At 45.9% G+C, this 24,546-nt stretch overlaps 3 protein-coding genes across 12 annotated transcripts in view; 2 read left to right on the forward strand and 1 right to left on the reverse strand.

Annotated features, from left to right (window-relative positions):
- The first annotated feature begins 2,310 nt into the window (after positions 1-2,310).
- LOC120815624 (mitochondrial adenyl nucleotide antiporter SLC25A24) lies at positions 2,311-7,484 on the forward strand. The gene is made up of 10 exons (XM_040170434.2): positions 2,311-3,025; positions 3,188-3,314; positions 3,446-3,533; positions 3,676-3,787; positions 4,489-4,647; positions 4,747-4,899; positions 5,009-5,116; positions 5,476-5,643; positions 5,790-5,940; positions 6,096-7,484. Exons 1-10 carry the CDS (start codon positions 2,846-2,848, stop codon positions 6,275-6,277), a joined length of 1,428 nt encoding a protein of 475 aa, XP_040026368.1. The 5' UTR covers positions 2,311-2,845; the 3' UTR covers positions 6,278-7,484.
- Positions 7,485-7,988: 504 nt separating this feature from the next.
- On the forward strand, positions 7,989-12,818 carry prkab2 (protein kinase, AMP-activated, beta 2 non-catalytic subunit). 4 transcript variants are annotated; one of them, XM_078098971.1, is made up of 8 exons: positions 7,989-8,205; positions 9,308-9,490; positions 9,592-9,743; positions 9,874-9,967; positions 10,142-10,256; positions 10,373-10,506; positions 10,631-10,699; positions 11,322-12,818. In XM_078098971.1, exons 2-8 carry the CDS (start codon positions 9,329-9,331, stop codon positions 11,397-11,399), a joined length of 804 nt encoding a protein of 267 aa, XP_077955097.1. In that variant the 5' UTR covers positions 7,989-8,205; positions 9,308-9,328; the 3' UTR covers positions 11,400-12,818. The 4 variants fall into 4 exon arrangements, with proteins under 4 accessions (XP_077955097.1, XP_040026193.2, XP_077955099.1 ...); XM_040170259.2 differs by having other exon boundaries at positions 8,119-8,205; positions 9,269-9,490; XM_078098973.1 differs by lacking the exon at positions 7,989-8,205 and adding an exon at positions 8,287-8,415 and having other exon boundaries at positions 9,269-9,490.
- A 469-nt stretch (positions 12,819-13,287) lies between these two features.
- Positions 13,288-24,546, reverse strand: part of LOC120815342 (myomegalin) — a 34,421-nt gene continuing 23,162 nt past the window's right edge. For 2 of the 7 annotated variants that reach the window (XM_078098970.1, XM_078098964.1), the window contains 23 exons: positions 24,256-24,538; positions 23,665-23,869; positions 23,457-23,573; positions 23,081-23,334; positions 22,757-22,971; positions 22,500-22,617; positions 22,284-22,401; positions 22,131-22,185; positions 20,748-20,995; positions 20,556-20,660; positions 19,861-20,094; positions 19,636-19,767; positions 19,441-19,557; positions 19,171-19,360; positions 18,972-19,093; positions 18,431-18,667; positions 18,177-18,278; positions 17,743-17,960; positions 17,523-17,666; positions 17,103-17,241; positions 16,594-16,640; positions 16,340-16,394; positions 13,288-15,899 (listed from right to left, as the gene is read on the reverse strand). In XM_078098970.1, coding sequence (XP_077955096.1) covers positions 15,769-15,899; positions 16,340-16,394; positions 16,594-16,640; positions 17,103-17,241; positions 17,523-17,666; positions 17,743-17,960; positions 18,177-18,278; positions 18,431-18,667; positions 18,972-19,093; positions 19,171-19,360; positions 19,441-19,557; positions 19,636-19,767; positions 19,861-20,094; positions 20,556-20,660; positions 20,748-20,995; positions 22,131-22,185; positions 22,284-22,401; positions 22,500-22,617; positions 22,757-22,971; positions 23,081-23,334; positions 23,457-23,573; positions 23,665-23,869; positions 24,256-24,538 — 3,586 coding nt within the window. In that variant the 3' untranslated portion in view covers positions 13,288-15,768. The remainder of the gene's footprint in view (positions 15,900-16,339; positions 16,395-16,593; positions 16,641-17,102; positions 17,242-17,522; positions 17,667-17,742; positions 17,961-18,176; positions 18,279-18,430; positions 18,668-18,971; positions 19,094-19,170; positions 19,361-19,440; positions 19,558-19,635; positions 19,768-19,860; positions 20,095-20,555; positions 20,661-20,747; positions 20,996-22,130; positions 22,186-22,283; positions 22,402-22,499; positions 22,618-22,756; positions 22,972-23,080; positions 23,335-23,456; positions 23,574-23,664; positions 23,870-24,255; positions 24,539-24,546) is intronic. The other 5 variants (XM_078098966.1, XM_078098965.1, XM_078098967.1 and 2 more) reach the window with 5 other exon arrangements.

Consider the following 24,546-nt stretch of genomic DNA (forward strand, 5'->3'; position numbering starts at 1 on the left):
ACCGCGTGAGAGGAGTGGGAGAGAGAGAATAAGTCTCTGTGAAGTATGCTTCAAAATCACAGTTAACTTGAACGTGTGAACAGGTGGTAGAGATTTCCACAACCAAAACGAATAGAGCAAAGAGCGTGAAGGTGTCCTGCAAGAACATACTAATGGTGTGTACATTTACACAGCTCATCATATTTCATATTCAATCTATTTCTAAACGGTGGTTGGAGAAAAAAAATCACTCTCATAAGTGAAAGTGGCCGAACCAAGTAAAGTATGATCATTGTAATGTGCCCAAAGTACAAAAACAGTCCATGTTATATACACATTGTATTGGGTTGCTGATACTCTAATATGTGCATTTACTCAAGCAGTGAGCTTTGCAAATGTGCAAATTGAAGGTGCAATGTTTTTTTGTTTTTTTTACCGTTTTCTTTTACTGCTACATCAGCGTCGTATATTAAGGGAAAATATATATTTTCTACTGTTTTAATTTAAATGTCCATGCAAATATAACTGAATAGATTAGCTTTTAAATCAATGAGTTGCTTGACAGGGGAAAGCTTCCTAAATGTAAATTTGCTTCTTTTCCTTTTAAATGTTTTAATGATTTGATCTTGCTAGTATATCCAAGGTAAGGGATTCTTATGGATAGGATTGCAGAATACATAGCATCAACAGATAATCAGTTTGGCTTTAGGAGCAAGCATGGAACTGATCTGTGTATTTATGCACTTAAAGAAATTGTCCATAGGTACAGATCACGCAATAGCACAGTATTTATCTGTTTCCTGGATGCATCAACGGCTTTTGATCGTATCAATCATGGGAAACTGTTTGGTAAACTACATGAGCGTGGGGTTCCCTTTTACCGAATTAGTATACTGCAGTTCTGGTACTCTCACCAAACTATGCAAGTCAGGTGGGGGATGAGTTTGTCAACCCGTTCTATGTATCCAATGGTGTGCGGCAGGGCGGGATTCTGTCTCCGCTCCTGTTCAATCTGTACATGGATGATTTATCTAGGGAGCTAAAGGGCTGTAGAACTGGCTGCTTGGTGGGGGATAGTCTACTTAATCATATGCTTTATGCTGATGATTTGGTGGTACTGTCTCTCTCCAGTGCTGGCCTACAACTTCTTAGAATATTGAGAGCATATTCTAATAAACTAATGTTTGATATAAAATGTAACTCTATGAAGAGTGTGGTAGTGATTGTCAGAACCAAGGAGGAAATGAAGTGTGTCTATCCTTCTTTCTCATTGGCGGGTGAAGAAGTTGAAGAAGAACGTCTACACTAGAAGTTGTAAAGAAAGTTAAATATCTAGGACATGTGATCAGAGATGACCTGTGTGATGATGATGATGTGCAGCGTCAGTGTGGAAAATTGTATGGGCAGGCGAACATGCTGGCATGCAAATTTCACATGTGCACTTCTGATGTTAAAATCACACTTTTCAGAACCTGTTGCACCCCACTGTATACTGCCCACCTGTGGTGTAATTTTAGTAAGTCGAAGATGAAAAAACTTCACGTGGCTTATAATGATGCACTGAGAATTGTGCTTAAAGTCCCTAGGTGGAATAGTGCCAGTGAAATGTTTGTGTCCAATAAAGTGCCCACTTTTAAAGCTGTTTTAAGAAATGTTATGTATAGATTCATGTGCAGATTGACAGGGTCTAAGGATATGATTGTTGTGTCCTTAGAGTGACACAAGGTATACATCTTGCTTGTGGAAACATTGGACCCGAAGCCTGTATAAGTTTTTAGAAATGATGCCTCGTCTGCATCATTCTTAAATGATGTTTGTATTGTTGTTTTTTATGTGTATGTATTCTCTATGGACCTCTGTGTCTGGAATAAAGTTGATTGATTGATTGAATGATTTAAACATTTTTGAAATAATTTTGAGGCTTTGACTTTTAGTTGGGAAAAAGAATGCTAATTGGGCTACTCAATTGTGACAGTATTTGTTTGTATCTTCATATTTTTTACAAACCACAAAGTCAACCAATTAAAGCGAGAAAATATGAAAGTATTAATTAAAAAATAAATAAATAATAATTAACTGCAATACATTACAAATCATTTTAAATGATCTCCACGGCAATCAAGCACAAAAATAAAATGCTTGAGTAATAATAATGTCCCGGTATGATATTTAATAGTATAACGTTTTGAAGGCCTACGTTTTAATAGTATTTAAATGTACCTACGCATAAATATAGAGTAAATTAATTGTTAAGTCCTAGATGTCCTAAATGTGTGAGGGTCACAGAGACGTCACAAACAGGGCCCCTGACCCTTCTCCCTCTCTCCATCTGTGCGCCACCTATTAGAGGAAACTCCGCCCTCTAGTGGCCGCGCAACGACACCGCGCTGCAGCTGTGTTCCTTCTCTGACACGTCGTGCCAAATGAGGAGATTACGTTTCCTCCCTAATACACCAGGACGTATCACATGAAGCAAGGGCAACAATAACAGATGGGGGTAAAACAACAGCAGAAGCGTAAACCGGATTATGCATACGGTTAATCCAGGGGATATTTATTCCACCACTTTTATTAGACCATCTTTCCTGCTCTTCCGTAGTGAGAGAGAGAGAGAGAGAGAGAGAGAGAGCTCCTACGTAGCATTTGTTGCTCCGCCCCCTTTAACTGCAGTTTGCCTGCAACGTCACGGAGGACACCTCTGCACAGTATTAAACAAACCTTTTTTCCTCCCATCGCGAACGACGACCACGTACCTGCGTTTTTGCAAGTTTTTTTCCCCACGTGATTTCCTATATGGACATGAATTAATAACCCGATCCTAACTGCGGGGCGACTGCTGCTTCCCTCTCTCAGCCCTAAAAAAAAAATGAAGCAGACGCTACGGACGTTTTTACTGTCAAACGCCCGGTGCTGGGACGCCGAGAGTGAGCGATCGTACCAGGACCTGTTTGAGAGGCTGGACACCAATAAGGATGGGAAGGTGGACGTCGCCGAGTTACGAGCGGGCCTCAAGGCAATGGGCATTTTTCGCCTCGGTGCCGCACAGGTAAAAAAAAAAAAAAGAAGCAGGGGCCGTGAGGGGTCCACGGGAGCTTCTGAGCTCTGGCCTGCAGGATTTGCTTAGGATTCCTTGGCCTGAGTGTTTGTTTTGTCCCTTGCCCTTAAACGCTATCCGAATACAAATGACACTTGTCCATCCTCTCTGCAGGAAATCGTGTCGTCCGGTGACCAGAACAAAGACGGGTGTCTCGACTTCACCGAGTTCAGCAAATATCTGAAGGAGCACGAGAAGAAGCTGCGGCTGACGTTCAAGAGTCTGGACCGGAACAACGATGGTAGGAGATGAGCGGGGCGGTGTCGCTACCGAAACACCCGCCACGAGTAGTGGTGACGTTCACCCGGCTGCACGTCCTCTGTTTGTACTGCAGCGTGTTTGAGGAGAGGTTGTTTTTTCTTGTTGTGTCAGGGCGCATTGATGCCTCGGAGATCCAGCAGTCCCTTGCAGAACTGGGCATGGACATCAGCAGACAGAATGCCCTGAAAATATTACAGAGGTTTGACCTCCACTTCTATCTGCTGTGACATGTTTCTAACTCAGAACCTCAGAGTTGGGCCATCAGAAAGCCTTGTGTGGGCAGCGTTGTGCTTATTGAGAGCGTAGATCGCGGCTTAACGGGTGCTTGTGTGTCTCCTTAGTATGGACATTGATGGGACCATGATGGTGGACTGGAATGAGTGGAGGGAACACTTCCTGTTTTGCCCTGCTCACAACCTGGAAGAGATCATACGCTACTGGAAACACTCCTCGGTACGGGGACACACACACACACACACACACACACACACACACACACACACACACACACGCACATGGATTTTCCCTGCAGTCTACATTTTGCCAGAAGCTTTGGAAGATTAAACCGTCCAACATAATTAGGTCACAGCAGCATATTTTGGCCCCCTTCAGCCTCTTAGTGCAAAAAAAAGATGTCATTTTCAGGATGTTTGCTCTGTTGCAAGCAACACAGTGCTCCTCTTGTGTCCGTTGTTGTCTGTGTCTTCTCCGTGCACAGCACACTTATTGTGTCCGAAGAAACAAAACCAGTCAAATCTGCATTCTCATACCATAGATGGGAGTGACTGCACGACACGTTACTTGCTGCATGAGCCCCTGCGTGTCCGTGCTGCAATGCATTAAGTTCCCACCAGACCATGTTTGTTATGTTCAGGGTTGTTTAAATGCTGCCGTCTCTCTCCTGTGCACGAGTCGTTTGGGGAGATTGAACACTGTCAAAATAGACTTAAAGAAAAGAGAAGTTCTTGTGGACTTTCTTTCGTCACAGGACTTCCTGAGAGAGATACAATGGCGCACACACAAAGATAAGCTGTGAGACATCTCGTAGTGTTTGCTCATAGACTGACACGCGGCTGAGTTCACGTGTTTACGGCTCCAGCAGGAGCGAAAATACTGAAGGACGTGTCTTCAATTTATGTGTATTTAATCACCAGGTGCTGGACATAGGCGACAGCCTCGCCATCCCAGATGAATTCACGGAGGAGGAGAAAAGCTCCGGGGTCTGGTGGAAGCAGCTCGCCGCGGGTGCAGCGGCGGGGGCCGTCTCTCGCACTGGTACCGCCCCGCTGGACAGGATGAAAGTCTTCATGCAGGTGCACTGCGGGAAACAACAAATGCTTTTGACAAGCTACGACACGTAAGTGTGCTATGAGTGAAACTGCTCCGCTAAACCTAGTGTGTTTGTGCTCCAGGTTCACTCTTCTAAGACCAACCCCATCAGCCTGGTCGGGGGCTTCAAGCGGATGATCAGAGAAGGAGGTCTAACTTCACTGTGGAGGGGAAACGGGATCAACGTTTTAAAGATTGCACCCGAGACCGCAATCAAATTCATGGCATATGAACAAGTACGCTGTGTAATGCACATGTTATACATTTAGTGGTATTCCAAAATGACACCTATTTGGAATATGTGCATAATGCATTTTCTCTCTGTTTGTGTGCGTTTTTATGTAGTTCAAGAAGTTGTTATCCTCCGAGGGCAAGAAGATCGAGACGCACAAAAGGTTCCTGGCCGGCTCCATGGCCGGGGCCACAGCACAGACGGCCATCTACCCGATGGAGGTACGTACACCCATTGCTTCTTTTCAAACGCACCGCAGCCGCCCTTTGTCGCGCCGCTGCGCCTTGAGCGTTGACCCATCTGGAATGTGCAGCGACCTGTAACTGTGGCTTCGGCCACTTGAGCCGTCACCGGTCTGTGCGGAGGCCTGTGGGTCAGAATGACCTGAGAAGCACGCTGGCTCGCATACAGCCAGATTTGACCAGCTGCTTTAGGACGTCCTGCCTTGTACATGGACATACTAAGTATTTTTCTTCACAGTTGATCGTATGGTAATATGAGTATTCTATTTATCTTTAATGCTTTCCCCAAAAGAACAACCTACCACACAAATTAACTGAATCTGTTTTTTGCCGATTAGGTATTAAAAACTAGACTGACCCTGAGGAAAACTGGCCAGTACTCAGGAATGTTTGATTGTGCCAAGACAATCCTGAGAAAAGAGGGTCTGAAGGCTTTCTACAAAGGCTACGTTCCAAACTTGGTGGGCATCATTCCCTACGCCGGGATTGACCTTGCTGTTTATGAGGTATGTACTCTGTTCCTTTTCCTCATTCATCACAACGGATTGCACCTAATGAAATAACATGCACAGTAAATCAGTTCACGTAGGACTGCAGTGATACGTTAAATAAGAAAAATCATTCTTTTTGTCCTTTCTCTCCTGTGTGTCAGACTCTGAAGAACACATGGCTGTCACGCTACGCCAAAGACTCGGCAAACCCTGGAGTTCTGGTGTTGGTGGGCTGCGGGACCATCTCTAGTACCTGTGGACAGCTCGCCAGCTATCCACTCGCACTGGTGCGCACGAGGATGCAGGCACGAGGTAAACGCACTTTTACATTCGATAACAAAGCGGTCATGAAACGCAATTTACGTTAAACATAAAATACTGCTGGATGTTAATAGTAGCACTCAATATTTTCTGTACATATATAATATAATAAGAGAGTAAGACGCTAACTTCCTCTTTCTCCCCAGCATCCCTGGACGCGTCGGACCAGCCCTCCATGAGCAGTCTGATGAAGAAGATAGTAGCCAAAGATGGCTTTTTTGGACTCTACCGGGGCATCCTGCCAAACTTCATGAAAGTCATTCCTGCTGTCAGCATTAGCTATGTGGTTTACGAATACATGAAGACTGGCTTGGGAATTTCCAAATGATGCTGCAACCAAATGGAAAAGAACATTTATTCGTCAGACTTGAAAATGCTTGAAATAACTCCCAAGAAAACCGACAGACGAGCAAACATACAGAGCATGACTTCCACCTGCTGGCAAAAGGAGTTCAGGGGACGGAAAACTGTATGTTTCGCTGTAAGGGTCGTCTGTCAGTACCTAAAGAACTTGTTGTTCCTACTGAGCATGCTTTAATTTCTATCCTATTGTTTTACATAAAGATAGTGCTGTTATAAATACATACATAATGCATGATGGGCTGTGACATTTCCCCTACTGTTATTCTGTTAAAACTGCGATGAACCAAAGTGGAAGCTAAAGGGATCACACTGGGGGATTTTTTTGGTTACAAAAGAAATGTTTTGTTAGGTGAAATTTTGATTTATTTGTCAATTGAAATATTCTTATTTTAAGGTAAAACCATCAGTTTAAATGGGGAGGTCAACACCATTTAGAGTTCATTTAACACTCTTCACTCTTCTAAGTTGTAAACACCAAGAGGCAGCCAGCAGCTGTTAACTAAATGCTCTGAAAATCCATAAGTTGTTATCACTGGAGTGCTGTGTGCAGGAAGACAAACGTGTCTTGTGCAATGTCAAAATCAAAATTCTTGTGTTATTTGACAATAAGTTAAATGTGCCTTACAGCCACTTTATGAGTGTGGATGGATGTGTTTTTTTTTTTTTTTACTACAAATATACTCTTGCACGCATTTATGTGTATATACATGTTTTCATTTATGATCATATACTGGTTTTGGTGATGGCTACTGTTATTTATGATGAACAATGACTGGTCATTTGACTTGCAAGTGGGGTGTTTTTGTCTTGTTTTACTTCTAATTTGATCACAGCATGATTGTAACAACATAAAATCCACTTAGACTCCAGCAAGCGGATACTGTTACCTTTAACGTTGTGTGACTGTTTTCTCCACACAGCCTATTGTCTTTATTATATATTACATTTATCTGGATTTTCTTTTTTTCTTTTTTTTTTACAAAAACTGGTCATGATTCCAGTTTCAAGCCTGAACATGTTGAAACTTCACTTGGAAGTTTGACATGGTCTTTCCTGGGAGGCTTACTTGTGAGCAAATGGCTTTGTGGTGTAAAGTTGCACTCTTCCGGGTGGGAATGACTGAGCCGAGTTAACAGCTCTACCTAGTGGCTAATAAAGACCAGGCACATGCACTCATCTGATTCTGATCCTCATTCTGACATTTGCATGCTCAACTCAAAACTGAAACTGAACTGAAAATGTAGCTACGTAGAATGGAAGTAAGCAAGATCATAGTAATATTTTCAACTTTTGGAAAATCGTACCAGGCATTCTTCCTTGCTAGCTGGCCTAATAAAAATGAGCTGGACAGAAGTTAAATGGGTAGCAGTGGAATTAGTAAATACTAAATAGATTTTAGTAGATATAAATAGAACAATGCAGGCAAAATACAGACTAACCACAAGAAAGGTATTCCATCCTCTGTGTCTGTAATTTGGGCTCTGGCCAAATGAATAAATGCCCTCTGTGCAGTAGATGAAGATACATTATCCAAGTAAAATAACTTTGAAAGTGTGTGCAGTATATTGCTTTTGCTATTAATAATTATTCATGAATAAATGTCAGACAAACCAAGAGGACATTAACATATCACGCCGCATGAGGCCTTTAAAGTCTAAAACACATAGTGTCCTGCTGCTTGACAGATTATAACTCTGCTGTAAACTACACATTATAAAGACACCACGCCTGCATTGCATTGTTATTTATCGGAAAAGTCGAATGGTCCTACTAAGTTTGCCCTCGTCGCGCACCGTAGATGAAGCCCCACCACTCGCTCTGATTGGTTGAAGGCCACCGGCCGAAAATATAACGTAGCCGCTACATTAACTTAACTAACTTCAATTGGTTACGGTGAGTTTATTTTGTTTTATCTTCCCTGGCGTTAAATGGTGAGGTTTGTGTCGCGGTGTAATAATCCACACTGACGTCGTAAATGAGGCAAACAGCGCGCCAAGTTAGTTGTTAAAAAGTGACAGCTAGCAGCTAGCCGACTGCAAGCTAAAAATATTCTCCCGTCCAAGTGTTTTGAGATCGACCCCGCTGAGCGGAGGGGACGCGTTGGTGGGTTGAGACTAACGTCAGCAATTCACGTTCACTAAAGGCTCTCAATTAACGGGAACGTAGTCTCTGGGGCTGAATTTGGGAGGGAACCTGTTGCTCGTTAAGTTCAGTAACAGCTTGTGGGCAATAACGGGACGGAGCTGCGCGGAAAGGTTGGGGCTGTAACGGCTAGCTAACTAGCTAACGTTACTAACACGTTAGCTGCAGGTTCACAGTGACCGACACTTGGATCTGAAGCTGTCTGGCAAACCGATAAGGCTTTCTGTTAATCCACTTGGGGAAGCAGCCTCTGACTCGTAATGTGGGTCTTAAGAAGTGGTGTTTACCCATTTTAGATCAGCCACATATCACACTGATAGTTTACAACTAACGTTAGTTGTTTTCTGTGACGATGGCACGAGGCTAGCCGGCGTCTACCTCACGTTTTGTACCATTACTGATCCAGCTTAAGAAGCATTTACACATTCCAAGCCCCTTGGATCAGCGTATCTAAATCTGTCTCCCGAGTGGTTCCAGACTGGAGCAATCTGCGAGGTTCACGAAGGCCACCAAGATCTGGGATGAAGGGTACAATAGTTAGTGAGAGCTTTTCAATCAACACATAACAGCAGCACAGGAGTCACAAACTGGGGCTTGTCCATTGCCAGCATTCACAACACTTTGGAACCTGCTGTCAATGATATGTTGATGCTTATCATTGATTGCATTGGTTTTGCATGAAAGCAAAACCATACACAAGATCTTTAGGTTGATCAGATTCTGTAACGTGTTCGTTCAGCTTGTGGTTGGTTCTTATCTACCAACCTTATGATGGGATATGAGCTCAACACCAACTATTGTGTGATTCCCTTAGTTGATCTATGGATATCTGGTCTGTTCCCAAACATGGTAGCCCCATAGACAGGCCGACATCATGGGTAACACAAGTGACCGAGTGTCTGGAGATCGGCATGGAGCCAAAGCCCACCGCTCAGACAGCGGCGGCAGTCACAAAGACCAAGAAATCAGCAGCAGCAAGATGGTGGACAGCACAGACGACCCCAACATCTTCAACACCCACGGGTCAGAGTCCAAGGTAATCTTGTTTGTTCCACAGAAATACCTTTCATTGCGCTGCCATTTGTTAGATATGATTATATTTGTATTTTTAGTTGAGATATATACTCATGCTTTTAGGTGTTGGGAGAGAAAGAATCTGACGTGGCTGACCAGGTGAAAACTGGTCCTCAGGCCCGACCCACAGTCATCCGCTGGGCTGGAGGGGGGAAGGAGGTCTTTATAGCCGGTTCATTTAATAACTGGAGCACAAAGATACCACTAAATAAGAGGTAAACATGTTTGCTCTTTCACATACTGTACGTGACGGTACTGGAATGGAAGCTCCAACCATATGTTGCACCAGAGTTTTTACTGAGACTAATGATCACTATTGCACCAATACTTTTCTTTGCTCTAAAGCCATAACGACTTTGTAGCAATCCTGGACCTGCCAGAAGGAGAGCACCAGTACAAGTTTTTTGTAGACGGACAGTGGGTGCATGATTCCTCAGAGGTACGTCGGTTTCATATTTTGGTTTTATTGAGTTTTTCCTTAATCCCAAATGGTTTAGTTCCAGACTTTCCTGCTTTTTGTATCAAAACCTTTTTAAAATTCCTGGGAAATGTGGACAGCGTTAAAAATAATTCTAATAAAAATAAAGGTTCTTGGGACATTTCTCTTATGCAGGCGGTTGTAACCAGTCAACTCGGCACCATCAACAACCTAATCCATGTGAAGAAGTCCGACTTTGAGGTGTTTGATGCCCTCCACGTTGACTCTCTGGAGTGCTCGGACACATCGGGTCAGCTACCGAAAACACTGATGAAAAAAGAAACAGACATATTTTGTAATGTAAAGTTTAATTAATCCTTTAAACCCCATCAGATGTGTTATTTTGCCTTTTCTTAATGGTTGCAGATCTGTCCAGCTCCCCCCCAGGTCCATATGGGCAGGAGCAGTACATCTTCAGGCCGGAGGAGCATTTCAAAGCCCCACCCATACTCCCTCCTCACCTCCTCCAAGTCATTCTCAACAAGGACACCAATATATCTGTCAGGGTCTCCATCTATCTACGATTCCGATTTAACGCTGTCTTTTTCTCCGAGCTTGATTTAATGAGGCTTCTAGCAGTTTCTTAATGGTTTGTAAGTTTTCCGCTTCCTCTTTTGTCGGCAGTGTGACCCTGCCCTGCTGCCTGAACCCAACCATGTCATGCTGAACCACCTCTACGCCCTCTCAATTAAGGTAGGTTCCACTGGAAACCGATGAAATGCTCCTCACACGTTTCCGCACCTTAATAGCAGCACATGGAATACACATGTTCCCCCTCCAGCTATTTTATTTATATCTCTCTGAGCAACGCAATTCGATGGAGCGCCATTTTGACACATTTCATTGCAGATTTACTTTTAATTAATTATTGTTGTCTCTGAAGAAATGATCTACCCACCAAAACTGTACAACAAATGTTTAAATATCAAATTTCCGAGCCTATTTATTCCCCCCACATGGCTCTCACCGGGGCTACGGCCGAGCCGGCCGCTCGTAGCTAAGTCTTAACAGTGCAACGGCGCTGACAGCTCGCAGTGTTGCTGCAAGCAGCAACCAGAGCGAAGGTGCTACGCTTCATGCACTAATGTACACTAACAGGCGCACATGGTCAAGTTACGACACACGCTGAGGAAGAGTGACTCTGTAAAATTAGAATTCACCTCACTATGTCTTTACATGGCAAAGAATGGTTTAATATCCTATAGAGCTTTTAAAGCAAGCGCTTTGCAGTTCCACGTATACAAGCATCTCATGTTTAATCGCTCGCCGGTCTTTTCTCTCTAACGGGGGCTTTCCTGTGTGTTGTGTTGTGCAGGATGGAGTAATGGTGCTGAGTGCGACTCACAGATACAAGAAGAAATACGTCACGTCTCTGCTTTATAAGCCTATCTAAAGCACAACTCGGGAGCTCCACGGTGCTTTTAGAGAGCAGCATGTTTCTATTTCTCAGGAGGGGGTTTTCGGTATCATCACATTTAGCAAAGTCTTGCACTGCAACAAGTTTACAGGCGAGCCAAATGGCCGGTGGCCGCGACTTCAGCTTGGTTTTCCAAAGGCTGCAGTTCTGTCTGCATGGGGCTCTGGATAGAAGTAGCGAGTGTGTGTAGGCTGTTGGAGAGAGGAAACCCGCAGTGTGGCTTTTTACCTGTAACATCTACGCACAGATGAGAGACTGAGCAAATCGCTGTTCTGACTGCTGGCTGCACATTGTGAATATATGCATGAGCGGGTGTAAAACGAGTGCCGGGTTGATCTGTGAATTGGGTCAGTTTCTGCCATGGTGATTTTAAGAACAGTGCTCTTGGTGTAGATCAACTGTTTGATTTTGAAGTGTTGTTGTGTTACGTTTTGAACCAATTGAAGTATTCGTGGTGTGGATGTCGACCGGTGCAGCAGACTGAGCACAGCGTACACATGAAGTGCAATAACGAGCTGTAAAGAGAACCAAACTCAACATACGAAAACAAGAGTTTATTTTAACGGTTCCCGTCGCGTGTTTCGTTGAATTCCCGACAGTGAAGCTCTCGTACAGTGGAATCTATAACGTTGCGTAAGCTGCTATTGTTGCTCACTGTAGGAGTACTGTCTGTTTCATCAAGAGAAGCCCACTTTCCACAGAGAGAATGGAGGTCGAAGGCTTTTTATCTCGACTTTCTGTGAACACTGAGAGCTGGAGCGTTGATATAAGCTTTTATTTACACAGCAGACAACTCTGCCCGATGTTTGCTTTTGCTTCTTTAGATAGGAGGATCTTGCAGTGCTTTTTGAATGCACCTGCATGAGTTCTATTCATCAAATGTGTTCACCTCAACAGCTTAAACTTGCTGCTTTGCATGCGTCGAATGCTCCCAACTTGCGAGGATACGACACAATTTACTGAGTTTGGTCCACATTCAGATGAATTTACAGGGCTATGAGGAGGGAGAGATGTATTTTACTGTATAGCTGTTAGACATAAACTGGATTTTAAGGTGTATACTTTAGTTATTTGGGTCAAGTTGTGCTGTTTGATACCAAATGTATCAATGGTTGACAGGCTCTTAAAAGGGGCTCTCATAACTCCTCTGCATGTTCAACTAGACGCTCTCAAAGTATTTTATGAATGTTGAGTCTAGTAGAGAAGTTTTGTCCAAAGAGGGTTTTTTTGTTTTTTCCCCATGAAAAGAGCTTGAGGGGAAGCGCCATCGTGCTGTTGTAAGGCTAAAACCCCAAAATTTTCATGACCGTTTCCTGAATGTTTTAAAATGCTTTGCAGGTGTTTCTCTGTACACGGTTTTACTCTGCAAATAAAGAGCGGATACGCTGGTCCTAATTCCTGTCTGTGCTCTGTCTCTTTTTGTCTGGTAACTGAAGCCAGCATTATGTATATAAAGCTGTTGGTTCTTAAACAGTTTATTGGTTCCTTTTAGATTTCTATTGAATCGTATTGTCTTCCTTGGTTCTTGTATGTTTTATCTGACATAAGTCTGTTTTTGACCATTGATTTCATCCATGTGATCTTGAAGAACCCTATTTTGCTAGTTTTTGTACCCTTGTCCTGCAGAAAATATTCGTGAATGTTTTTAAAAAGCTTGAACGAGTGGATATTTTCTACTGCGAGACAAACGCAGACGCAACGTCTCAATGCTCCATTTCTGATGAAACAATCTGACGTTAAGCTACTTTTAAATGAACAAAGGCACAAACTCTAATCTTTTCGCAAAAGCACAGACCGAAGCTAATAGGGATCCAAATATACAACAAACGCTTTCAAATTTCAAATCCTCTAAAAGTAAACCACACAATCTTTGAGTGTTTTTATTAATTCTTAAATCGTTCACTGGTAACACTTTGCCAACACAGCACACTGTTGACGTCATCAGAGACGGGATCCATACGAGTCCTGTATCGGCTTTCTAGTTCATTATGCACAAACTCAGAAAAAACTGCTTTCCTATCACATCGAAGCTGCACCAATCAAATAGCAGTATATGCATACGAAAATCAGGACCAACAATACTTGGACTGCTGCTTGATTCCCTTAACAACAAAGAGCTCTAACAAGGTGCTTTGTGGATCATAATCTTTCCAGTCATTGGCTTTTTCTTTTGACAGCAGACATTTTTTTCCAAAATCTTTGCCTTTTGGCTTTTTAAATTTCAAAAGGAAGTATCAAACTTTTTTTTTTTTTTAAATCCATTGAAATACATGCCAACTTTTTGTTGGAAGACTCGAGCGCAAACAGACCTAATTTGGCAGATCTCAGGTAGATGAGCGCGAGTTCGAGGCCAACGCTACCGCAGAAGCTCCCAAGCTAACAAATTGAAAGGCAAGCGAAGCAACATTAATCAGGGCTTTGTTATAGGAGGAGGATGTAGGGATCCGTGACTAAGATATCATGAAGGCATCGTTGGGGATTTCTTACCAGCCTATGCGACATATTCCTCTAACACATAAATCATACGTCGCAGGAAGTGAATGCAACATTCACACTCGTATTACAGTGATGTTTAACATCAAAATAAAACACATAAAGCTATTGCACAGCGACCCAGAAAATCAACTTTGCAAATGTAGGATGTCTTTTTTTTTAAAACACGCACTCACAAGCGCGCACTCACAAATTCACCCAAAAGTTCATACAGACAAGCAGGTTATTTACAGCACAAGATGGCTAATGTACAGCAAGAACTCTTCAAACTGAATGAATGAAGGATCAATGATCCCACCAGTAGTCTGCCAAAGTTTGCATCATCCATAACATCTTCATGACCTAAATTGCCGTCGCCGTGGGAATGCTGAACCAAGGGAAATAACACAGAGACAATAAAACACGGCCAGGTGGGAAAATCCACAATTTTGGTCCAAAAAAGGAGCTCATTTCGTCGTCACAATTCGAGGTGTACTGACGCAGCTGTCTTAACAGTTAGCGCCTCAGTGGTTCTGGAGGCCCTCACTTGGTATCCCTGCGCTCCGATTCGACCCGGGTTTGTCATTCGCATGGGTAAGGCAAGTCAAGTCAAAGTGAAGAGTTCAAGGTTCAAAGTTTGGCAAGTAGGCTACTGGCAATCCACTGTCCTGTCCTACCATCCAGTAGAAAGTATCCGGTGTAAAGCAAAGAAAACAAAAACCTGGTGCAGAATATCATTGAAGAAACATTATTGCACATGCTCGTATGAGAACTCCTACAGAGGAGCTTGAATACGCGTGTTTAGCCTGGTTCCATTTCAGCACTTTAACCTCTTTCTTAAATTTATTTCTACATATTTTTGTGTACTTGCTCAGAAATGAAAAATATTTGACTGACTTTTTGAAACCTCAAGTATAAATTTAAAATGTCTCCCTCGTTTTTTTTCAGTACTTCTATTTCAAGCACTGTTAGAATTGTAGAAGAGGAGGTTTGTGACTGAAATGGAACCTTTCTCTGACTCTGTTCCCCTTTTCAACCCCTCGGCTCCCCCCATTACAGATGCTACTACACGCCTACGTCCTGTCCACCGTTTCTAGGGTTACAACGTGGGTGTCTTTGTTCTTCGCATTTGCAAAAATAATAATATATTTGATGAATTAAATAATAAATTCCTTGGTAAAAGTGCCGCAATAAGTAAACTTGCACTTCTGTCAAAGTTTGGATGTCTTTGAGTGAGCAGTTTTTGATCACACACATAACACACGGCGTGTCCTTCCTCAAGCCACAATTAAACATGCATGACCATCTGTTCTGTCCGCACGCTGTCTGGCTCTCAGAAGAAGATGCTCCTAGACACAGATCAGGGGGTTTACTATAGAAACCTCTGATTTGAACTTGCAAATAAAATGACCTCATGTCTACAGTTCATTTTTCCCAATATGTAAACCATCCCATCTAAATATATTATTTTGAAAAGCTCTTAAACTGGTATAATTAACTTGAAAGTTTCTGTAATACAACCAAAAGGGTCTCTGCTGAAACCAGATCGAGGGGACAAACCTGGTCTGAGATCAGCGCTCTGGGAGCATCCTCAACCAGCTCCGTCAGTAGGACGCACTTCACTAAAACCACCAGAGGCACCATTCAAACACCTTCATCACACAGACACACACACGCTGAGGCCTTCTGCCGACGGCATCACTCAAAGACAATGACACACGTGGTGGGAGCCTCAGGAGGCCGATTATACTGCGGACGGACGCAAGGACGCATGGTGGGACGTTAGGCTGGGGTGGTTGTGGGGTGAGGAGGGTGTTTCAGCATAGAGGTCAGAGGTCAGAGGTGGTGGCATGGAGGCTGGTTCTTTAAAAGTCTAATGCAGGCATTGGCTGCTGCGCTTCCTCGCAGCTGGGCGTTGATTGGCTGCCGCTCCGGAAGCACCGCCGGTCCTCACGAAAGTGCGATCAGCAGGCCCCCGTCCGGCAGAAACTCCTGCGTCCTCAACTGAGTTTGTGGGAGAAATAAGACGACCGGATGTTTGTCATTATTCAACGACCCTCGTGCAAATAACTTTGGGGGGAGGTGAAACGTTGAAGGAAGAGTTGCACATTCTGGCAAATACGTCTTTCTGCAGAGAAATTCATGAGAACGTTGATATATTTGCTAACCTGGCTCTGTCATTAACTAGATACTTAGAGTACAATCATGCGCCATTTCCCTCACGTAATGTTAGTTTCAATACGATTCGCTGAGGATGTTTGATCAGAGAATAAGCAATGCAATACTCAAACACACACAAACACACACACACACTTTGTATGGCATGGGGGGCTAAATCCACACGGAGGTAAAAGCTGCCGCAGAACACACAGTCACTCTTACACAACTGTGTATCTGGGGCAACATGTACCTGTTTGCAAGATCACAAGATGTCAAACAATTACCATCATAAGGAGAGGAAGAGGAGGAGCTTAGAGAGGAGAGTCTCAGCTCATTCTTCTGGGGGGGTTTAAAGCAGGAGAGGAGACACGAATGCAGGACGAAGAAACAAGAAAGGCAGGAAAACCAAAGGTGATGAGGACACCAGGGATATCACAAAATACCGCACGTATACACATAATATTGTGAGCAATGGAGTGTGCACACATACACATATACAATGTATGATATCCTCAATATAATGGGGATGTTCACTTACCTCTAAATTTGTCCTTGCTTTCTTCAGGACGTCACGCGTCCTTGACACTGCACAACACAAGGACAAAATATGTGTGCGTATTGTATTACACAACACTTGATAGCTCCATGTCAACACATCATATGCTGCATGCAGTGACAGGCAAATTACAGTAACACATATCAGGTGTTTAAGCATTTTGATTTATAATTTATTGTTTCTCTCCAAATCCCCAACATGAAATTTATCTAGAACTCGGGAATGGACAAGCATTATTTTCTGCTCTGAAGATATCTTTCTCTCTCTTTCATTTTTTATTTTATTTGTTTAGTCATACCTTATTCTGTTTTGTTCAACACTCCTTCCTACATTCTTTCCTTTCACTTTTTGCAGAGAGCAGCGTAAGCAGAACTCATTTATTTATTCTCCTCGCCCATCTTGGCCTGAGAGGTACTAAGAGTTCTGCTTTGGTAAAAGATTGCTGTGATTATCTGTCTCTGTCACACACCCAAAGGCACAGAGACACTTACACTGGTTGACAATGAAGTGCTCCATGTTCTCCTTGGTGCGGCTGGTGCTCCTCAGTCGGTGAATCGTCCCCTTAAGGACATCTTCCTGCTCCGACATACGCAGTCTCAGCGACAAGATCTCCTCCTGCATGTTCTGCTCCTACACACACACACACGTGAGCATTATATGTCGTCCTGCTGCTCACTGCCAGATTCACATTAGAACATGTTCCGAAATACACTATCTACCCCCTCTGAGTAATAATTGGAGAAAATATTAGTTTAAGGAAATCGGTTATCTGACAATCTGTTTAAATATCTTGTGCTGGAGAAATGGAACACAAGGAGACCATCAAATAGTTGATGTTGGACTTTTTATGGGACTCACAATGCGTGAATAGTGTAACAGACTGCAGGCTTATATGAAAATGTGTCCCAAACCTTCTTGAGGTTCTGGATCGAGGGATCCGTGCTGGGAAGAGCTGCTCTCCAGAACATCCTCAGCAGGGACATGGCCTCCTCCAGGATCTGTCTCAGAGTCTTGGTGTTGGACAGCAGACTCTTCACACACCCGTAGTCCAGGACCTGCATGCAGACCTCGGTTATACATATTTGTGCCTTGTTGTCATTGAAAGGCTGACTTTGACCTTTTGGCTCTTACCAGCTCACTTCGTTGCTTCTGGTTGCCCTCCAGCAGCTGCGGTCCGAGGCAGGCCTGCAGGGTCGTCTCCATGCGCTGCACCAGGCCTTTGCCCTCCAGGACTTGCTGCTGCAGAGCGCTGAAGTCGTCCACATGACCGATGGCGTGGCGGCCGTTGCGGTTTGCAAACGATCCGTCGGGGGCCTCCCCCTCCAGCTCAGAGTGAGGGTCAAGAGGGTCTGTTGGGGAGAACACAGTTAGATATCATTTGGGATGAGAATTTAATTGACATTATCAGGTTTCTTTTGCGGGTTCAGAAGTTATATATTTATATAACTAACAATATTTGTTCGGACACATAAATAAAGACACACTGTTATTATCGTTACAGGAAAATCATGCCACACATTTAAGACAGATTGAGTTGCAAACATGCAGTGCAGTTAAAATCACACCATTGGCAGTGCTGTGGCTGTCATCCAGGTCCGAGTAGGGAGGACCGGGAGATCCACAGTTAAACAGGCCGATGTCCCTGACCGGTGGAGACGGAGCTGGGTCTGTGGAGCACACACACACACACACACACACACACACACACACACACACACAAACACACACAAAGCAGACTTGGAAACAGAGCAAAGCACACCACAGCACACTGGGCCTCACAAACAGCGTGTCGCTACTTATCTGGAAGCGGGCGACTCACCGTGCAGCAGCTGTCGCCGGTAGAAGTTCTCTCTCTGAGGGCTGGCAGTGAGGGCGGAGAGGGAGGGGGTCCGAGGGGAGCCCACGCCCAGCTTCTGCTCCAGCTGCTTGTGGAGCTCCAGCTGTTTGAGGGCGCTGTTCTCCTGGACGCTGTTCTGCAGCTGGGCTCGCAGGCTCCTCACCTCGGCGAGCAGCTCCCCCAGCTCCACCGGTAGACCCGGGAGCTCACACAGGAAGCCTGGGAACCAAACGCACAATCACCTGGACTGGACAGGCACCTGCTTTAGCGGCTTCTTGGGGTTTGGAGGGTTTTATCACGGCACAGCAATACCGTGAACTTTGATTACTTGTTTATTAGTAATTGGGCAGGTGTTTAAACTTAAAAGAATATTCAGCATTCGGCATATTCAGCCGAATCAGAATCAGAACCAAAACCATTTATTCCCAGGTGCGTTGCACACGTGATGGTGAAAACATAAAGCGATACAAATAGACAAGTGTGAGAAAACCAGCACTGCTGTTGCCCAATGGACAGGCCTCACCTTTGTTGGCCTTTGTGCTGGAACACACTCGGTCGTACACTTGCAGTTCACTCTGCAGGGAGTGAATGAGCTCTCTGCTCTCACATAGCTGCTGTTGCAGTAGAGACACATCATGCTGGAGCCTGAAGATACATCACGGTCAGCGTTTAGATGTGTACTCACACAGACAACGAATGGATCGGCACACACACACACCAACCTGTTGGTTTTCTCCTGACTGGCCTGCCGCTCCTGCCTTAATATGTGTATCTGCTGTCCTTGCTCCTGGGTGTGGGCCTGAAGTCGCCTGAGCTCCTCTTTCCACTGCTCTGCCTCAAGCTCTGCTTGTTTCAGGCGAGCGCGTGCTGCAAACACCGCCTCCCGCAACTGCACCACCTCCTCACAAGTGTCTGAGGAAAGTGAAGAGTTCAGAATGGGGAAACATGCATCTGTTCCTGAGGAAAATAATTCTAACTTTAACATGAAGAACCTGTGCTGGCCTGCAGGTGTGACTTTAGGCCCAAGTTTTCTTCCTTCAGGACTCGGATCTCATTGGACAGTTGAGCGACAGTGTCCAGTCCCTGAATGTAGATGTTTGTTGGCGCGCCTGGACAAAAAGAAAGTTGTATTTAATTCCCTACATACACCTAAAGAAGTGGCAAAGTTGCAGCGGCGGCTGCAGTACCTCCATCGCGGCCGGTTGAGTTCAGTCTCTCTTCCAGCTGCTGTCGGAGCCTCTCATTGGTCCTAATGGACTCCTCTAGACGCTGTCGCAGACACCTCACCTCCCGCAGGTGCTCCTCTATCAAATTCACCCCTTGGGACAAAACAACAACAAAACGGTCGTAATCATTTGACTCTTCTGAAGGATTTTTTTTGCATCTTGATCACTAACAGTCGGGAGTCACACCTGCGTAGCCGCTTCCCTGCTGGGGAGCCGACGATCCAGAGTAGCCTCCAACTGGCTGAGCCGCGTTGTCCACGTCCCACAAAGCCCGCCCCCTCGCGAGACCCGAGTCGGACTTTATCGAGCGGCCTGTGGGAATGCCACCCAGCAGGTACTGTTGACAGGCTTGATGGGATTGCTGCATGTGGGGACCCGGGCTGAGAGCGAACAGAGCCTTTTCATGGGGATCTGCATAGCCTGCCGCCAAACACACACACACACACACACACACACACACACACACAATAGAGCAAACTGTGTGTTAAAACACAACTCACGAGGCGACAGAGGAATGTAATTAATCTGCAAGTGAGATGCTGTCATACTGAGGCAGTTTAGTCCTTATTTACACTTTTTGCACACCACTCCCCCACACGGCCCCCCCCCCCCCCCCAAGGCCCAGCGAGTTAAGTGTCCAGTCTCGGCCCAGTCTCGACTCGCTGCTCTGTGCGAACAGCGATCACGGACAGGGCCCTGGGCCGGGGGTCAGAAATGACTTTGTTCCCCCAGACGTCAGGGCCAGAGGGGAAAGAGTAGGAGTGGGAGACGGGCTCTTTGAAAAGGGCTGGAGGAGAATGACACATGCGGAACATGAAGGAGGAGGACGAGGAAGGTTTTGGGGCACTTTTGCAGATCAAATACATCTGTAACACTCATACCTGCAAAGGGCGGACTGGTCAAACTCACAGGGGCTGAGCAACGCATGTTGGGACAGCTGCTGGAGGACTTAAGGAAGCCATGAGGATGAAGGATAGGTGGATGGGCTAAATGAGGGGAATGGAAAGTGAGAGGAAGGACGAGCCAGTTTCCTCGAATTATGGAGAGTTGGACCGTCCGAAAAAAGACTTTACCTTCGTGTTCGGATCCTTGTCCTGGCTGCTCCAGCTCGCGCTCCTCCTGATACTCTTTGCCGTCTAAGTCGGAGGACAGCTCCAAGTCCTCATTGGTTCTGTACTCATCAGACACCAAGGACGTCCTGTCTGATTGGTCGGTGGTCTCGGAGAGGGCGTGGCAGCTGGACGGGGTCTCTGGACGCTGCTGCAGCTTGGTGTGCAGGGACTCGATGATTTTGTCTTTCTGCTGAAGCTCTTTACTCAGCCTACGTGTGCACACAAGACAATCAACCATTACAGTTTGGATTGATAGACACTAATGAAGGGTGCACATGATTATCCGTAAAGGAGGAGTGTAGAGGAGGAGGACTTAGTCAAGCAAAAACGTCTTCAAATATTTAGATTATAAATGTAGTTATTTATTCATTTTAGGCATTCCCTTTTTTTAATGCAGTTGGTCGGACAAAACAAGACGTGTGAACATGTTTCCTCCGACTATGCTGCATTTTAAAGGGGATTTTTCACTCTTTATTCACATTGTATGGACAAAACCTGACTCAATAACGAAAATAAGGATCAAGCCTTGAAGCCTCTTTGCGGATCATCGTCTTGATTTTGAGACAAACATCTGCTGTAGCTGGACCGATCATCTCAAAGTGTATCCGCCTCTATGAAGTAACTTCCCTTACTGTTTCAGTTGCTGAAGCATTGACTCCCTGTCTCTCTCCAACAGCATCCTAAGGACAGCTGTCTCCCTTGCTTGTCCTCGAGCCGTAGCAAAAGACCACAGAGAGTTCTTGTATATCGAGCTGTTCTTGGAAATCATCGATTTCCACAGAGGAGCCATCAGTCCAGTCCAGAAAGTCTTGATGCTCTGCAGCCTCTGCTGTCTTCTGACTCCCGTCACGTTTTACTCTACCTTCTCAATAATACAAAAATCTAAAAAGAAATCGCATTAGCTGTCGATGTTGCTGGTAATGTCCAAATAGCAGATTCCCATGAATAAGGGACGGAGTACAGATCCAACCGTCTACAGGCGAACAGGGCACGGCCGTATGTGGCCACACCAGCAAAGGACCGTCACACGGTCCCACTGAGCCTCTTAAGCCCAGCTGGTGTGACACCTGCACTACAAGTCTATTCAGCGAAATCAACTTAAGGTTAAAGGATCCATGCTGGGGACTGCGTGTGGATTAACAGCAACCTTCTGTCCCCCCTCGGCCACAAGGAGCCGTGTGCTGGGTCACGTGACAAAGCAGACTAATCACTCGGGCAGGAGGGTGAGTGCTCTGCGAATCGCCCCAAGGCTGCAGGGGATTTTATTGATCAGTGTTTTGTTGTTGTTGTTGTTGTTGTTGGTAAAATATAACCCTCCTAAAGCACTTCAGTGATCCGACTCACCGCAGGGCAAGCAGCTCATGGCCAGCCTTGTCCTCGTGGCTCTCTGCGCGGTCGCCTACGGAGGAGACACAAACAGGAACGACAGCATAAGAGAGAGGAAACAGCATAGCATTTGAGCCACAAGAACAGAAAACTATAAAACACGTTTCTTACGTCCGGTGATCTTGGTGACCACTCTTTGTGCCAGGGCCGAGTTCTGTGCCAACTGCTCTCTGAAGCTCTGACCCATGTAGTAATCAATGTCGTTGGCCCGCAGCAGCTCCTCGAAGGCCTGCGAGTAGCACAGAATTGGAGCATGTGTGAGAACACTACTAGTTCGTATCATTCCCACCTGTCACTAGTTAGTTAGTGCAGAAGGGTTTGCAGCACCTTGGTGGTATCGCCCAGGTGCTGGGTGAGGATGTGGCCGACTCCTTGCCCCTCTTTCATCCTCTGCCTCAGGTGGGACAGCTCACGAGCTTGTGCCTGAATCAGGGAGTTGTACTTCCTGTGGAGGGAGGGAGGAAACAGTACAGATAAGAGGGCCGTGAGTCGGGTCATCATTCTCATGTGCCATCTGAAAGGTGTAACAGCTGCCGCTATCTTTAACCACGGCCTTTCTGACTCATCTGTCTCTGTCCTCTCACCCGGGCCAGGTGGCGCATTTCCCCTCCTCTGCTTGGATCTTGTCTTCCAGTCTCGAGCTCTTCAGTTGCGCCTCCAGTGACGCAACCCGAGCCATCAGTTCCTTCAGCTCCCTGCTGGGTTTGGGCCCTGACAGAATGCCTTGGGTGTCCGACATCCAGCCTTCATCCTCCTCCACGCCGCTGGGGGCTGGTGACGTCTCGAAGGCCCAGTTTACCTAGAAGGTGAGGATACAACGGAAAACGAAAAGGGCATCATTTTTAACCAAAAACTGAACGCAAGCCAGAGGGTCAGAGATTCGGAGTGGCCTGTGAACGCTGCAGCACCTTGCGTGGCGTTCGCTCCAGGCTGGAGGCGTAGTCGCTGGTGGTGGACAGCGAGCGGACGCGTAGCTGCAGCCCGCGGATCACCTTGTGGCAGCGGCTGAGCTGCGAGCGGAGATCCTGCACCAGAGGCTGCAGAGAGGCGGACTCGTCCTCCATCTCACCCGCGTTACTGCCGCCGGCGTACCAGCTGCCGCCCGCGCCCTCATAGTCCTGTTGGTGGGACAGTGACGTGCACATCTCCAGGTCATCAAACTCTGGGGGGAGGGAGAGATGAGGAGACACATTGGTTCGTGATTGATGCGGATCAGTGGGTGCGTTTTACAGGAGAGGAGGACGGCTGTGCGTCCGTCTGAGAGGGACCGGCTCCGCCTGTCACCTGGGCTGCTGGCGTCTTCTCTCTCTGCTTCGTTCTCACTGCGGCCACAAGTCTCATAACCCAGATCCTGGAGGTCCACCTGCACCTGCTTGCTGGCCTGCTGGACTGATGTCTCGGCTGCAGAGACATAAGCAAGAAAGGACTTGAATCCCGTGTACTAAGGTTTTGAGTTATGTCCTTTTTACGCGCTCCGGAGAGAGCGACTCACTGAGCAGGTCTCTGTAGTCCTTCAGTTGTTCGGCCTGAGCGTGCACCGTGGCTTCCGACACCATCAGCCTTTCCCGCAGCTCTCCGTTCTCCTGGTGGCTCGCAGCCAGATCGGAGCTCAGGCGGGCCGCCTGCTCTTGGAGGCCCTCCTCCGCGTCCTGCCAGAGCGCTCCTTCCTCGCTGCCGTCACCGACAGGCTCCGCCTCCTGCAAAAGCCGCGCGCTTAAGCAACTCTCACATGGAATACACAAGAGGGGAAATCCTGTCCCTTTCATCCTTATAACATATGAAGCGGGAACATGCGTGTTATCACACTGATCTGTCAGATCTGTCAGACTAACTGCAGGTGCACTGGCGGCTTCATTGACTCGAAGAACAAAACAGTCGTACGCGGCCTGGAGGCAATGCTGCTGCTGCACAGTTCATTGAGATCTGCTTTGCAATGATTCGAAGCAGTAATACAATATCTTCTGTATGAGTTTGCCTAGTTTTTAGCGTCTCAGGAGTTAAAATAACTTCAATAGGCTTGTAGGAGCTTCGTGTAATACGTGAGACATGCAGTTTAATTTCTATTAAACAAAGACTGCGTTACCGTCTCGGGCTGGTGTGTGTGATGATGGGACCTCGGGGACGGTGGGCCCTTGCAGAGCCTCTTCCCTCGCTGGTCATTCAGACCAGCACACGGATGACCTCGCTTCCCCACCAGCGACAGAGATGTTTCCTCCTCTTCGCCCTCTTCCTCATTATCTCCCTGCTCCTCTATCTCCTTTTCCTGATTCAAACTGCTGTGATTTGTCCCCAATCCCACAACTCCGGCTTGTCCTCTGGTTCCTTTCAAAGCCCGGTTCTCCTGCTGCAACCTCTGCAGGGCACTCCTAGAGGA

Source organism: Gasterosteus aculeatus, chromosome 3 (genome assembly GCF_964276395.1).
Source record: "Gasterosteus aculeatus chromosome 3, fGasAcu3.hap1.1, whole genome shotgun sequence".
In the NCBI taxonomy this organism is placed as follows: Eukaryota; Metazoa; Chordata; class Actinopteri; order Perciformes; family Gasterosteidae; genus Gasterosteus; species Gasterosteus aculeatus.